This window comes from Alligator sinensis, unplaced genomic scaffold, assembly GCF_000455745.1.
Source record: "Alligator sinensis unplaced genomic scaffold, ASM45574v1 scaffold13_1, whole genome shotgun sequence".
Lineage (NCBI taxonomy): Eukaryota > Metazoa > Chordata > Crocodylia > Alligatoridae > Alligator > Alligator sinensis.
This window is the reverse complement of record NW_005841909.1, coordinates 782,454-796,424: the sequence shown is the minus strand read 5'-3', so window position 1 is coordinate 796,424 and position 13,971 is coordinate 782,454. Positions and strand designations below refer to the sequence as shown.

General features: G+C 43.4%; 1 protein-coding gene across 7 annotated transcripts in view; it reads left to right on the top strand.

Annotated features, from left to right (window-relative positions):
• Positions 1-13,965, top strand: part of PELI2 (pellino E3 ubiquitin protein ligase family member 2) — a 119,384-nt gene extending 105,419 nt beyond the window's left edge. For 4 of the 7 annotated variants that reach the window (XM_025197901.1, XM_025197900.1, XM_025197903.1 and 1 more), the window contains 4 exons: positions 676-708; positions 3,393-3,590; positions 4,214-4,402; positions 9,945-13,965. In XM_025197901.1, the coding sequence (XP_025053686.1) occupies positions 676-708; positions 3,393-3,590; positions 4,214-4,402; positions 9,945-10,511 (987 nt within the window). In that variant the 3' untranslated portion in view covers positions 10,512-13,965. Of the gene's footprint in view, positions 1-599; positions 709-3,392; positions 3,591-4,213; positions 4,403-9,944 lie in introns of all 7 variants that reach the window. The other 3 variants (XM_006018652.3, XM_025197904.1, XM_006018653.3) reach the window with 2 other exon arrangements.
• The last annotated feature ends 6 nt before the right edge of the window (positions 13,966-13,971 follow it).

The window sequence follows — 13,971 nt, the reverse complement described above, 5'->3', positions numbered from 1 at the left end:
GGTCGTTCTGGTAGCTGCAGGGCTTAATAGCCTGCAGCATTAACTCCTTGGCTTCTGACAGCTGCGGCAAAACCCCACAGGCCACGTGATCCCCCTCCATGGGTCACATCCAGCTTGCGCAGGTATATATATGACACTCCTAGTCTGCTTAATTCCTTGTGGAAAAGTGCCCTCGTTAACACCAAAATCATCACAGCTATAACAGATTAACTACATTTTCAATAGTCGCAGAGGCTGAAGAGTTGAATGTACATGGAGACTGCAGTTTTCTCTTGTGACTGCAGTTCCTGGCACATCAGCAGGACAATGTAAAGGTGCTTATGCTGTTCTTGGTACTTGCCGTTGCATGCACATTTAGTATTGTTAGCAAACACTAACTTCACTTTTAAGAATAGAGACTTTTCCAAGTGCATTAAGGTGCTGAACTGTGGTGTTTAGGATTATTTCTGTGCAAGTCTCTTTTGCAAATATGTGCCAGTCTTTTACCAACAAACTGGAATATTAGAAAAACATGCACTACAAATATGTTTTATTGATGCAAATGAAATTTAAAATCCTAGTATGATCTTGTCACCTAAATATATTTCATTTCATTTCAGAAACTTCTAAGTCTGAACACAAGAAATAAAAGCCTCAAGCCTATTGATCCTAATACTAATGTGTAAAACTTTTCAGATTCCCTGCTATCAGATGACAGGCTATGATATGGTATGCAGAAAACCAAAAGCTAAAACTTGGGTTGTTATGCCTTAAGGGACAATAGGATGTTCCCCCCACCCCACCTGCCTTTTTACAACAGTTAAAAGCTCCAGCAGTAATCTGGTGTTACAGATTTCACAACTGAAATAGTGCTAAAAACTGATGATGAGCAAAGGCTTTATGCAGTAACATCTGATGTCTCCTATTAAAAGCTCTAACACTAATCTTTGCATCCTTGTGTAAAACTGTAGATTAGAGTGCTTTGACTACCATGCTAATGTGTTGGTGATTGATAAAGGGCTATTCCAAGGTAATTTCCCAGCCTTCAGCATATGCTAAAAGTTTGGTCATCTGTTAGAGGAAGACCAGATCTAACCTTTTAAATTATTCATGTTACTGAGACCATGTTAAAATTCTTTCTGGTAAAGCAAAATGAAACTAGTTGTATTCAATATGCACGTTCCCCTTTCACTGTAATGGTTTTATTAACAAAGGACTAGGTATTGGAAAACCAGGTCTGTTTGAGGAATCTGTAATAAACCCCTTGTGTATGGCCAGTTAGTTAGGAGCCAGTTACGCATGTCAACCAGCGTGTAACAAGAGATGACTTGGTGTCAAACTTAATTGATATTGTATTAAAATAAGAAAACCATGTCAGCTGGCAGCTAAATCATGTAACCACATACAGGTAATTAGTGCTGTGATGCTTCGGAAGTCAGGCAGGAATTTGACCGCATAACAAGCACAGAGAAGCTGTTGTGTTGCTACTGTGGAAAAATTGATACCTTTTAATTAGAACCACACAGGGAGAAAAGGAGTATGATTGAAAGGGAGGAACAGCTTATTTGTTGCCTTTTGAACGTTGACATTTTTTTAGGCTAAATGAAGTAGATTGTGTCCAGTTTCACACATCTTTTTTTTCCTTTGTGTCTTGCGCATTGTAGCGCAAAGTTGAATAGCATAGTTTTGGTTGTATTGCTCAGTACCCTTTTAAAGCAGCTAACATGTTTATGCACACAGCTGTGTCATATGGGTTTTCCTGTTGATGGACGTACAAGCAAGCAGTGGTTTAATCCATTACTATTCATCCTCTTAGTATCATCAGTGAGATTTTTTTAACTCATGTAAGTAAGGGTTCTTGGTATTCTCATTCACTATCATCCAGAATTAGTTGGTTTTTGTTTTGGTTGGCAGTAGGTCAAAAAGTGCCTATTTAGATGTGCTTTCAATTCCATTTTTTGCTCTTCAACTATAACCAATTACTGTTCAAACTAGTGTGACAGTGTTACTTGCACAGCGAAGCAGCTCATACTCTCATAGTCTTGTAAATTCCATTTTTTGCTCTTCAACTATAACCAATTACTGTTCAAACTAGTGTGACAGTGTTACTGCCACGGCGAAGTAGCGCGTACTGTCATAGTCTTGTGCCTGCCCCTGTGCTAGGGAGCCATATCCTTCTCTCCATTTCATCATTTGCCATTCCAGATGCATAGGCTTGGTCCTGTTTGTTTTAGAATTAAAAATTTACAGATTGGGAGTGAAGGGGTGAGAAAGAAGGGATAAATGCTTGTCGGGGCCTTTTACTGCAACTGCTTTGTTTGAAGAAGGGGCTTTTTAGTATTAAATGCTCTAAAATGTCTTCTGTACGTGCTCACGTACATCTAATACAATAATGATCTGTGCAAGAATCACAGTGTGCTGAGATTTAAAAAAAAAGCTGAACTAGATTTTCATTCTGCTATTGACAGGGGCAGGCAAAATACGGCCCGTGGGCCGCATCCAGCCCACCAGGCATTTTCATTTGGCCTGCGTCGCCCACCAATGAATTGTACCCTGCATAGCCCTTCTGCCCACGGGAGTGGGAATGAGGCTCCCATGTATACACCCCTCCAACATGCCCTGTTGTGCCTTACTCCCACCCTCGTGGCAGAAGGGCCCGGCAGGGGTGGGGACGGAGATGGGGATGGGGTCAAGCTGCAGCTGGGCAGGGGCATGGAGCATGGGGCTGGGGTGCCTCTGTTGTCCGTGCTCCTCGCCGCACGTGTGCAACTCTCACGCTAATGTGCTGCTGGAGGGCCAGGGCTAGGGGTGGGACTTCCAGTCCCAAGTTGGCAACCAGGGGGCAGGGCACCTGTCAAGGGGTGGGGCTACCCATGCAGCCCTCCACAGCTCACCAAACCTTGTTAAGCAACCCTCCACCTGAAATAATTGCCCACCCCTGTGTTATGATGTATGAAATATGCTGTTTGGTCTAAAACCTCTGTTTCAATTTGACAAATAATGTGATCGTAGAAAGTTCCATTATTAAATTAATTTGTTAGAAAGAAAGAAAGAGCGCATTTTTTTCAAAGAACAGGCTATGAAATTCAGTAGTAATCAGTATTTTCACACTTCTAGAAAAAGTCCCTTAAAAAAAAAAAAACCTGCTTGCAATTTGTTGCAGACAGACATGTATACATATGTTTCAATTTTAGTAAGTGAAAAGCTGTCTTTTGGTGCAAATGGTGAATTTTTGCCCAAGGCAAAAACGTGAAAAAATGGCTTAGTCTACAGCTTGAATTTCAGCATGCAAAACATTGGCTAGCAGACAGTAGATTATTGTGACCTAAATTAATTTTGTCAAGATGATAGCATTGATGTTTCTGTGAGGTATATTTGGAAAGCTGTAAAACAAGCGTCTTACATTTTTGCAGGTTGGCAGATCAACAGAAAGCCCTATAGACTTTGTTGTAACAGATACCATTTCTGGCAGCCAAAATAATGATGAAACTCAGATCACACAAAGCACCATATCCAGGTTTGCATGCAGGATTGTCTGCGACAGGAACCCACCATATACAGCAAGAATTTTTGCAGCAGGATTTGATTCGTCTAAAAACATATTTCTTGGGGTAAGTACTGTTGCTGGCTAAGTTCACTACAAGCAAAGTCATTTTGGTGCCATGTGATTTCCCCCCTCCCCTTTCCCTGCAAAAGCAGAAAATTTTACTGTTTATTAGTTGTCATGTTATGCATCCTGTCATTGATTTGAATGTCTTTGTTAAACTCACTGATTCTATTTATAAAAAATATATGGGAACTGTAATTTTATTAACCAAATTGGCTAGGGGACGTTTACTTCTCATTTTTTACTGTAGCCCTAATTTTAGCCTTACTGTTTCTGTAAAAAGACTAGCAGCAGCTCTTCAGGGTTTGACTTACTGAATTCACACTGAATGCCTTGTGAATTAAATTTACAGTGGGATTATTTTACTTGATTGCTGGTTACCCAGGAAAAAATGGCAGCTACACAATCCAAGCCATAGTAAACATTGTAATTATATCCAACTATAGTGGTTAACAGCATCTTCATTATGAGTCTTAGCTGATGTGGTATCTATAAAGCCAACAGAGCAGTTCAAGAAATGTAAGACTGGATAAGAGCTCATGCTTGTGCCGGTGAAATATCTCTACTTGAGGTTTCAGAAGTTAAATGGTTGTGCATTTTGCCTCTCTGTTGTGCTACTACATATAGGAAAAAGCAGCAAAATGGAAAAACCCTGATGGACACATGGACGGATTAACAACCAATGGCGTGCTGGTCATGCATCCAAAAGGAGGCTTTACAGAAGAGTCTAAACCTGGAGTGTGGCGTGAAATCTCCGTCTGTGGTGATGTGTATACTCTACGAGAAACCAGATCTGCCCAACAGAGGGGGAAGCTAGTAAGTTCAAAGTACACAACTATATTTTAAATGAAACCAAAAAGCCAACAGAGCAGTTCAAGAGATGTAAGACAGGATAAGAGCTCACGCTTGTGTTGGTGAAATATCCCTACTTGAGGTTTCAGAAGTTAAATGGCTGTAACTTAAGTGGCATATTTTAATTTAAGTCATGTATTTTAAATGAAACCAAAGCTAGCATCAGGAGGCTTTCCTGGTATGGAGAAGTATAGTGATCTAGGCCCATGGTACAAAAGAGTCTTTTCCACGTGTGAGAGTTTTTGGCATTCCCTGGCAGACTCGGGGCACAGTAAATTCTGTAGCACTGCGCTGCGGTTTATATTGTCAGCACAAGAGCAGTATCTGCATTTTCCATTATTGCCAGTCTTCATCCAAAATACACCTGCATTGTAAAATCAAACAAATCTCACTCTTGAGTGGTATGTGCTCTCCTATGCTCTAATAGGACTCAGGGCAGGGGTGGGCAAAATACAGCTTGTGAGCCAAATCTGGCCCACCAGGGGATGCTGTCTGGCCTGCGGCGGGTCCCTTGGCCCTGCCCTGCCCAGGCATGGGAGCAACCCAGGCCGTTGCATGTGCAGCCGCTCCTGCTGCCCACAGGCGCGTGGCAGAGTCAGTGTGGTGGCTGGACCTGGCTCCCCCGCAGTGGCAGCTCACTGCCCAGCTGCCACTGCCGGTGTCTCCATTGCTGCTGGACCCAACCCCACTGCCTGGGCACCCCGGCCCATCCACCCCACACCCACTGCCGGGGGCACCAGATGGAGTGAGCAGGCAAGCAGGTTCTCTATGGAGACCAGCCCAGACCACCATGGGCAGCGTGGACTCAGCCAGGCGGGTGGGATTGCCACGGGCAGGTAGGTAGAAAGTGGCATCCAGGAGCAGGACAGGTGGGCAGGGGCAGGATCATGGGGCTGGGGCTTGATACAGGGGCGCGATCTGCATGCCCCTGCCGCCCATCATGGGTGTGCAAGAAGTGGATCGTGGTTCTACCTGAGCCCCAGGTCTGCTTTGTCACCACCCTACGATCCTGGCCACTCCCTGTCCATCTGCAGCCCCATCCCATCCCAGCTGAGTGCACAGTACCCACTTCCAGAAGAGAGAGAGAGAGACTGGTGAAGAGTTTGAGAGGAGGATACTGTGCATTTGGCCCTCCAAAAATGCATAGTTTAAAGAACAAACACCTGACTTGGAGCCAAAGCAGTTTCAGCTATGAGCCAGAAGGGAAGGAGATCTCATGGCTAGGTGGGCCATATACTTCAGGGCTTTACAGGTCAGAGCAGTGCCATCTGCCTTCTTTGGAAACAGTAAGCAACCAGTAATAGTGCTGGGACAAAAATGTTTCTGTTTCTGATGAGTAACTAAGGTATGAGACTCTGATTGGACTTCTCAGTGCCTGGGGAAAAATGTAGAGCATCCCTAAACATCCTTAAAAAGGACCAATATCTGATCTGTGTCCACAGTGACCCACCCTCCACCCGCACTGGTTTTGAAAGCTGGGGGTGGGTATTAGAAACACTTTGGGAAGCTGGTCTTTTTTGGTCTTGACACAATTTTGTCTTCTGCAGTGTTATTGTGATACCTTCTGGTCTCCTTGTTCTGTCAAAGGTGGTTGCCCAGTACTGCCGAATTGACTTTCCAATTTTGCGGTTTGTACACAAGACTGACTGCTAAAAGAAATGAGAGAAACAGAGGTTGAATATTGCTCTGCTTTCAGCAAGCAGACTGCAGTATAAATTGCTTTGCTTCTTCAGTGGTGGCAGGCAGACATCATCACCCCAGGGACCAAGACAACTGATGTTGCAATTGCACCCTTTGTACATGGTTAGCAAAACACCTTATTAGTGCTGCTAAGAAAAGGCAGCATTAAAATGAATAAGTAGCTTTTCTTGTATCCAAAATTATTTGCATTCTCATTTCAATAAAATTACACGGCATGTTATTTAGTATTGATGTGATCAGTGTTCTCTGATTGGGCTCATAAAAACAAGTCCGCATAGTTTGCAATGCATTTAATCCATCATACAAAGAAACCTTTCCTTTTTCCATTTGCAAAGAAATGCTCTGACAAATGAGATGCTCTTTGTTTTGGCGGATTTCTAATGTAATCGCTCTACTCTATACCTGTGTCATTTAATACCAATTGCTTTTCTCAGTGGACTATTGAATCATTATCCAGGTTTTTTTGTATTAATTGAGATCACGTACTGTACTTTAAGCCTTGTGCAAAGTTGGACTAGGTTAAAATACAGTGCCAAATAGGTCATTCCGCTGTGCTTTCCTCATAGGGTTGCTGACTGAAGTGGTCAGTGTAATGTCCAGGGTATATATTTGGTATAGCAGTACTGGGTGTGTAAGGTTGGATGGGTTAATTATATGCTTCTCCCTCCTGAGTAGCCCGTCGGTTCTCCATTAGTGTCATTAGTGTCCACCTTTAATAAGCAATCCACACTCCAAAGGTGATAGCAGAAGCACAAGCCACTTATATGTTTGTGACATTAAAACAAGTCCAAAAAAGCTCTATCAAAGCACTATGTTTGATTAGTGTAATCTCTTGAAGCATGGGATAAATAAGCAGCTGCTTATTTTCAGAAGTCAGAAACAGGAAGCCTATAGCCAGCAAGAGCATGTACTAGATATCCATATGTTCACTAGAGGTCTGGTTTCCCAAAGGAGCTACATTCCCCACCACCATCCTCTCCATGGCTTCTAGTTACTCCTGAAAATCGGGCAGTGCGCTTTACCTCTCCATTAATGTTACTCTGTAATGCCAAAGAGCTAGCAGAGTGTTTCTCTCTGGCTTAGCTACTTGGCTTGTCCCATGACTGAGGTATCTGAGCACTTCACAGCCATGTCATGTGTTGATCCTGCAGAGAGTAGTCATTGTCTCCACTGGAACTGAAGCACGCAGGGGTTAGGTAGCTTGTCCGAGCTCACACATGTAATATATCTCATTTCAACCAAGGCTTAGGCACTAAGCCTTATTAGTAGTCAAAGCACTAGCCCAGGGGTGGGCAAAATGCGGCCTGGGGGCCGGATGCAGCCCACCAGGCCATTCTATCCAGCCCACGGGGCCCCTAAAAAACTTAGAAAATTAATATTTATCTGCCCCTGGCTGCCTGTCATGCGGCCCTCAATGGCTTGTCAAAGCTCTGTAAGCAGCCCTCCGCCCGAAATAATTGCCTGCCCCCGCGCTAGCTCCTCTATTGGTGGTCTAAGCACTTGCCATCCTTCCATTTTTATTTAATGCTATGCATGTACTAGTTTGTGAAAGTGAGTAAATGGTTATAACACTCCAAACAGTCCTGAGAAATTCTTAACATTTAATATTTACCTCCAGGACCCTGGGTAGCTTAATTGCCCAGGCTTACCTTTACATCCCATAATATAAATCCAATGTGGGACCAGGAAATCCGCATTCTCTGAATGATGCTGACATCCAGCATATCTGTAAGTTAAACAGTCTAACCTTTCAACATGCTAAATCCTCAGCATTTTGCAGAGGAAGCTGCTAGCAAAACATTGAAGTGAGGTGTTTTCCCCCAAGAATTTAGAAGAGGGAAAAAAATGCCTGCATGATGCAAATATTTTGGCACCAACCCTAATGTACTGTCTTAACCGTGAAAAAGATTCTCAGAATCTGCAGTATACAAGTAAAACAAGGCTTCACTCCACACTCTCAGCATCTAGTACTGGTGTTAGATTAGAAATGTAAGGAAATCCTTGGGCTTGGTGGCTTGGAAATGGTACTGCTTGTGCCTGCACAGAAGATCTGGGTTCAAGAATGATGACCACACTGCGATTTTGCTGATGAAACCCTGGCCTCTGATAAACAGGGGCCTGATCTTGATATAGGAAAGTTATCTCCAGCTGCTAGTCGAGATCCCTATCCATGGAACAGTATTGCTGTATGGCAGTGGTCACTAACCAGTGGATCTCGATCCACCGGTAGATCTTGGAGCCTCTGGCGGTAGATCTCAGAGCCTCTTGGAGTTGATCCAAGGCTGGGGTGGGGGGCTGAGTGCCCGCGTGCATGCATGCGCACGCCCCAGCCTAGCAGGTCAGTCCATGGGGGAGGGAAGGGGCGGGGGCTAGATCGAGGCCCCTATGATGAGGGACAGTGCCACAGAGGCAGGAGCAAGGGTAAGTTGAGTGGGGTCCCAGCCAGTGGGACTTTCCTGCTGGGGAGGTGTGCCCCCAAATAATTTTTTCTGCCTTGATCTGCTGCCCCTTCCCTCCCCGCAGACTTGGCAGTGTGGGGCAGGTCACAGTAGATCTTGGGTTGCTTTTAAATGCCAAAGGTGATCTCCTACTTAAAAAGGTTGGAGACCACTGCTCTGTGGGCATGGGGCACTTCTGGACTTTTGTGCTTTCCTCTATAAAGATCTTCTGCTTGCTACAATGCAAGGAAGCATGTCAGAGTAGGTGGAGTGAATTGGGAAAGACTGGCATCTGTTTTGTTATCTGCCACTTGCCCACCTGTACAATGGAAGAAATGCAACCGAAAACTTGAAAGGAGTGATCAAACTGGCAGGCACCCTGAATGACTGGATGGCAGCTCTCTAAACCTGATTAGGGCCAGCCTTATGTGGAACAGGGAGCCATAAAGAGGATCAGGAGGGCTAGGAAGATAAAGGAGAGAGAGTGACTCATCAAAGGGGTAGAAGGAGAAGAGAATGGGGATGACCTTTCAAAATCAGTCTGCAAGTACTCTGGGAGCTTTTTCAAAAAGTTACAGGAGACAAACTGTATCATTATTTGTTACCATAGGGCATCTTTACACATGTTCCAGGGTGGAGGGGGTGCTTTAATTAGAGCAGCTCTGAGAGCTACTCTAATTAAAGAGCCTGCAGCATCACGTGTATTCAGCATCCCGCACTTCAGAGTAGTCATAGGGGCGCTTGAACTAAGGTGCTTGAACTAAAGCTAGTTCAACTTGCATTAAAGTGCGCCTGCTGCCTTTTTGAAGCATGGGGATGCTGAATACATGTGACACGGAGACTACAGGAGCATGCTAATTGCCATGCTCCAGCGGACTCGATTAATTAGCATGCTCCAACAGACTCTGTTAGAGGTGGTGCAATCACCTACCCTGGAAATCTCCAAGAGGAGACTGGATGATCACCTTGCTGGGGTCACCTGACCCCAGTTGTCTTTCCTGCTTGGTGCAGGGGGCTGGACCCAGTGATCTTCCGAGGTCCCTTCCGGCCTCAATCTATTAATCAAATCTGCTTCAATGTGTGCTAATTGGCATGCATCGGAACAGACGTCCAGAACGTGTGTAGGTGCCCATAGCGCTTAGGAGCTCAAATCATGGACCAGGTCCACGTGGACAAGCATGGAGCCAAAAGACTGTCTGCTCCAAAGGGCTTATAAGGCGAGATGGCTGATGGATGCTGAGAGATGAAGGCAGAGAGCAGCCTAGTAGGGAAGGGCACTGTTGAGGAAAAGGAGTCCTTCACCCACCTTGTTATATTCTGTAAAAGATGCATCTTGGACCTAACTGCTGTCTATGTTCTGTCACCAGGTAGAAAACGAGACCAACGTCCTACAAGACGGTTCTCTCGTTGACCTGTGCGGAGCCACCCTTCTGTGGAGAACGGCGGATGGCCTCTTTCACACACCGACTCAGAAACACATCGAAGCCCTGCGACAGGAGATAAATGCTGCCAGGCCACAGTGCCCTGTTGGGCTGAACACTTTAGCGTTTCCCAGCATTAACCGCAAAGATGTAGTAGAAGAGAAGCAGCCTTGGGCTTACCTCAGCTGTGGCCATGTGCACGGGTATCATAACTGGGGACATCGCAGTGACACAGAAGCCAATGAGCGGGAGTGTCCCATGTGCAGAACCGTTGGGCCCTACGTGCCTCTCTGGCTTGGTTGCGAGGCAGGGTTTTACGTGGATGCCGGTCCTCCAACTCATGCTTTCACCCCTTGTGGACATGTGTGTTCTGAGAAGTCGGCAAAATACTGGTCTCAGATCCCACTGCCTCACGGTACTCATGCATTTCATGCCGCCTGCCCTTTCTGTGCAGCACAGCTGTCTGGGGAGCACAACTGCGTCAAGCTAATTTTCCAGGGTCCAGTTGACTGATACCATTTTGCAGATGACCACAATAACATTTTCTTTGTTAACAATTTACTGTGAAGATTTTGCCACTAACTCTAGATTTTACATTTTTATAATGTTATTAATCGGGTAATGGGGGGAGGGCTGTCAGGGGGGATGTTGAAGGGTAGGGTTAACACGGGGAGACATTGATACCTGGAACCTGGCAGATATCAGTGGTGTTGCATGCTCAACAGCGGCATATTCATTGAAGTTGTCTTGGTCAAATTGTAGTATATTTGTAATCTTTTTATTAGCACCCTTGATCAGAGAAAAAGATGTCTTAATGATTTTTTTAATCCTTGGATTTTTTAATGGAAGGGTTTTTTCATCTAAACTTTGACAAGCCTTTAAAACCTATTTTTCAAATCAAGAAAGAACATGCAGATTGTAATTTGTCTTTCATTTGCAATCTTGTTAACTTGAATAGTTTCTCAAGGAGCCAATGCAGAATGCATGGACAGCTGCAGGTGAATGTTCACAAGACACAACTGTCAATTTGGGTTGAGACATGAAAGATTAGCTGCAAAAATTGTTGCATATATAAAGCTGTTAAAGTTAGCTGCTAGGATAAAATACAGCTCACCAAAAAGGATTGAGGATTACTTGAAACTGGGGAATTCCTGTTTGCTTTGATTTCCTTTCAATATAGTGGATAACCAGTATTCGTGATATACAGTTGATCTTTTTTAACCTGCATCTGGTGCAACTGAATTACTTTTACATGCTGTTGTTTAAGCCTTTTACAAGAATTTCTGTATACTTGTAGCCCTGCCTTTGCTTTCTTTCTGCTTGGTGTAGTTTTCCCCTTGCTGCTTACTTGCATGCCTGGAACAATTGGGTTAATGAAGATGTAGCAACCCTTTAAAACTGTATTCATGAAGGGGTAGCACTGCAGTTAATAGAAAGAAAGTTGAGGTACTGTTATACAGAATGTATGCACATAGACCTGAATCTAGCAAAGCACTTGGCATGTGCTTAAATTTAAACTTAAATAGCCCTATTGACTTCAGTGGAACTACTGGCATTAAGTGCTTCACTGGCCTGGGGCCACATACTGCTGTCTTTTGAAATACAAAAGTCTAGTTGAGGATAAGCTACTATTTTTTAAGCTCACTTACTAGCCACAGTGCTGTAAGGAGAGCATCCTTCCTACTCTAACTGCAATTTTTATTCCTTTTTTGACTTACTGCCACCTGTCACCATTCCTTGCAGCCTGAGAAGTGCTGGTCTCCTTCCCCCCCAATAATTGTTTGTAAATCAAACAAAATTCAAATGTAATCATTAAATACACACATCAGAGTGGTACATCTGCAGTAGATGATTTGAAATTTCTAATTTTTTTTAAGAGAGCAAATAAATGTTTACTGTGGAAATAATTAAATCAGAATTTCATATGAGATCTACCATCCCACTCTGTCAGTGTTATTTCATTTAGAATAATAATTCTTTGATCCTTGCTCTCTGTACTCTTAGTATCTGAGGTATCAATCTATCCAGGTTGAAAAAGACTTTGGGAGAAAATCATCACATGTCTGAAGTGACATTGATTACTCACAACTCAGTTCTGTTAAACCGATTGCAGCTTTTTTTTGGCTATATTTGTGCCCTTTGTATAAATATATAATTTATATGATTTTAATATATTGTGTATATATATACTTGAATTGGCCTGTTCATATTTCGGTTGTAAAATTGTTTTATAGTTAACCTTTTAAACATTTTAAATGTCCTTCACCTATGGAGACAGGACATACCTTATCTGCTGCTGTTTAATATAATTTTGCTGTATAAAATTCAGCATTTTAATAATTTGAAAATAGCTTTACTTTTTCTATTATTTTTTTTGCTTTGTTTTTCAACATCCTTCTTTTTTGCTGTACAACGTTCTGTTTATTCTGCAGTACAAATCCCAAATGGTCCGGTTCGCTTGTCCCACTCAGTGATTGGAAATAGGGCAAATCTTGTTCGCCTCGAACTCGACGCCTCTTCCTAGTGCCTTTTCTCTGAGATCATCTTGTGATTCTGTATTCGGAGTCCTTACTTCCACAAGGCAGCCTTGTGGCTAACGTTCCACCAAGAAGGGCAATTCAACCAGACGGGGGGGAAAAAAAATTGCTTTCATTTCTGGCATAACTATAAGAGGGTGCCTCTTCCCTAATCTGTCTTCAGCATAATTTCCTCAGGTCCCATATGCATCCTTTCTACTGAGCATATACCTCATCTGTGGAAGCCGGTTCCACCTTGTTCATACTGGACTTCGTTACCGATGGATCTTTTTGTCACAAGAGTTCACAAGTGAAATCACACTTTCAGGTAAAAACGTGTATTCTTGTCTCCATGTCACAAGACCTAATAATTGTCAGTAGAGAGAAACACAGATAGTCAGAGCCTTAGAGTTTGTTCGTAGGTGGTTTGCCTCCCCCCTCAAAAAAAAAAAAAAAATCTTTGCACTCCTAGGCCAACAGTACACCAAGATGGTAACCCTTCTGTTAGGCTTGTCAGCTCAAGAATTGCATGCATCGTTTCCCCGCCAGGATTAAATTATCTGCAGTTGTACCATTCCATAGCACCTCCAAACTGAATCATTTTATGTTCTTCTTTGTCACTATAACCCAGATGGGGGAACTGATCTTCTTCTCCCCCCCTGCTTCCGTGCACTGACAGACTTGTGCAAAGTGGTTTTAACGCGTTACTCTTCTGACCTGCAGTATTGGCTCACCCACCTTGCTAGGGTGTGAACGATGCTGAAATGACTAGCTTTGCAGTATCCCTTTTAAAGACCATGTCCCAGCTGGGACCTTACGGTCCCTCCGTTCTTATTGTCCACAGGCTTGAGTTAACACAAGAAAAACTGCAAAACTGCGAGAAGAGAAGCAGTGTCCTATTTGGCTGGGAAACCAATTTACACAAGTTCCTTTGACTCCAAGAAATCCCTCCCTGACTAGTGGTTGGAGTTCAAGAGTGTCTTCCCACACCTGCATTTGTGTGGAGTTAAATGGCTTTGAAGAAAATCCATTTCTTTCTGGATTAATGAGATTTGTTTGGTGTTAGTCTCCTGTCGCAGGGATGGGTAAACCTGCCAGCCAGCCCCCACTGCCTAAAAAAGGAACTTGCAGAAAATACATCTGCAGGCAGAAAAAAATAAATGCTTTTATTTCCTGATCTAAATGACCGTCCCATTGAATTGAATTTGCGTCTGAGCTTTGCAGATCATTTTTTTAAAGTCAGCAATAACATATTGCATAAGTAGCGCTTTTTTTTTTTACCAGTTACTTTGTCAGCTCCACATGAGTACAAGTTAGAGCTATTTGAAGCACAGCTAACTCAAAAGTATTTATCTAGTCTGTCTGTCTTTTTTTTCCCCCTTAAATCTCTGCTTGTCAGCTTGTGCAAGCTGGAGTTCTAACATTCTCCTCTTTTTAAGCAGCTTTTTGGAAAGAGT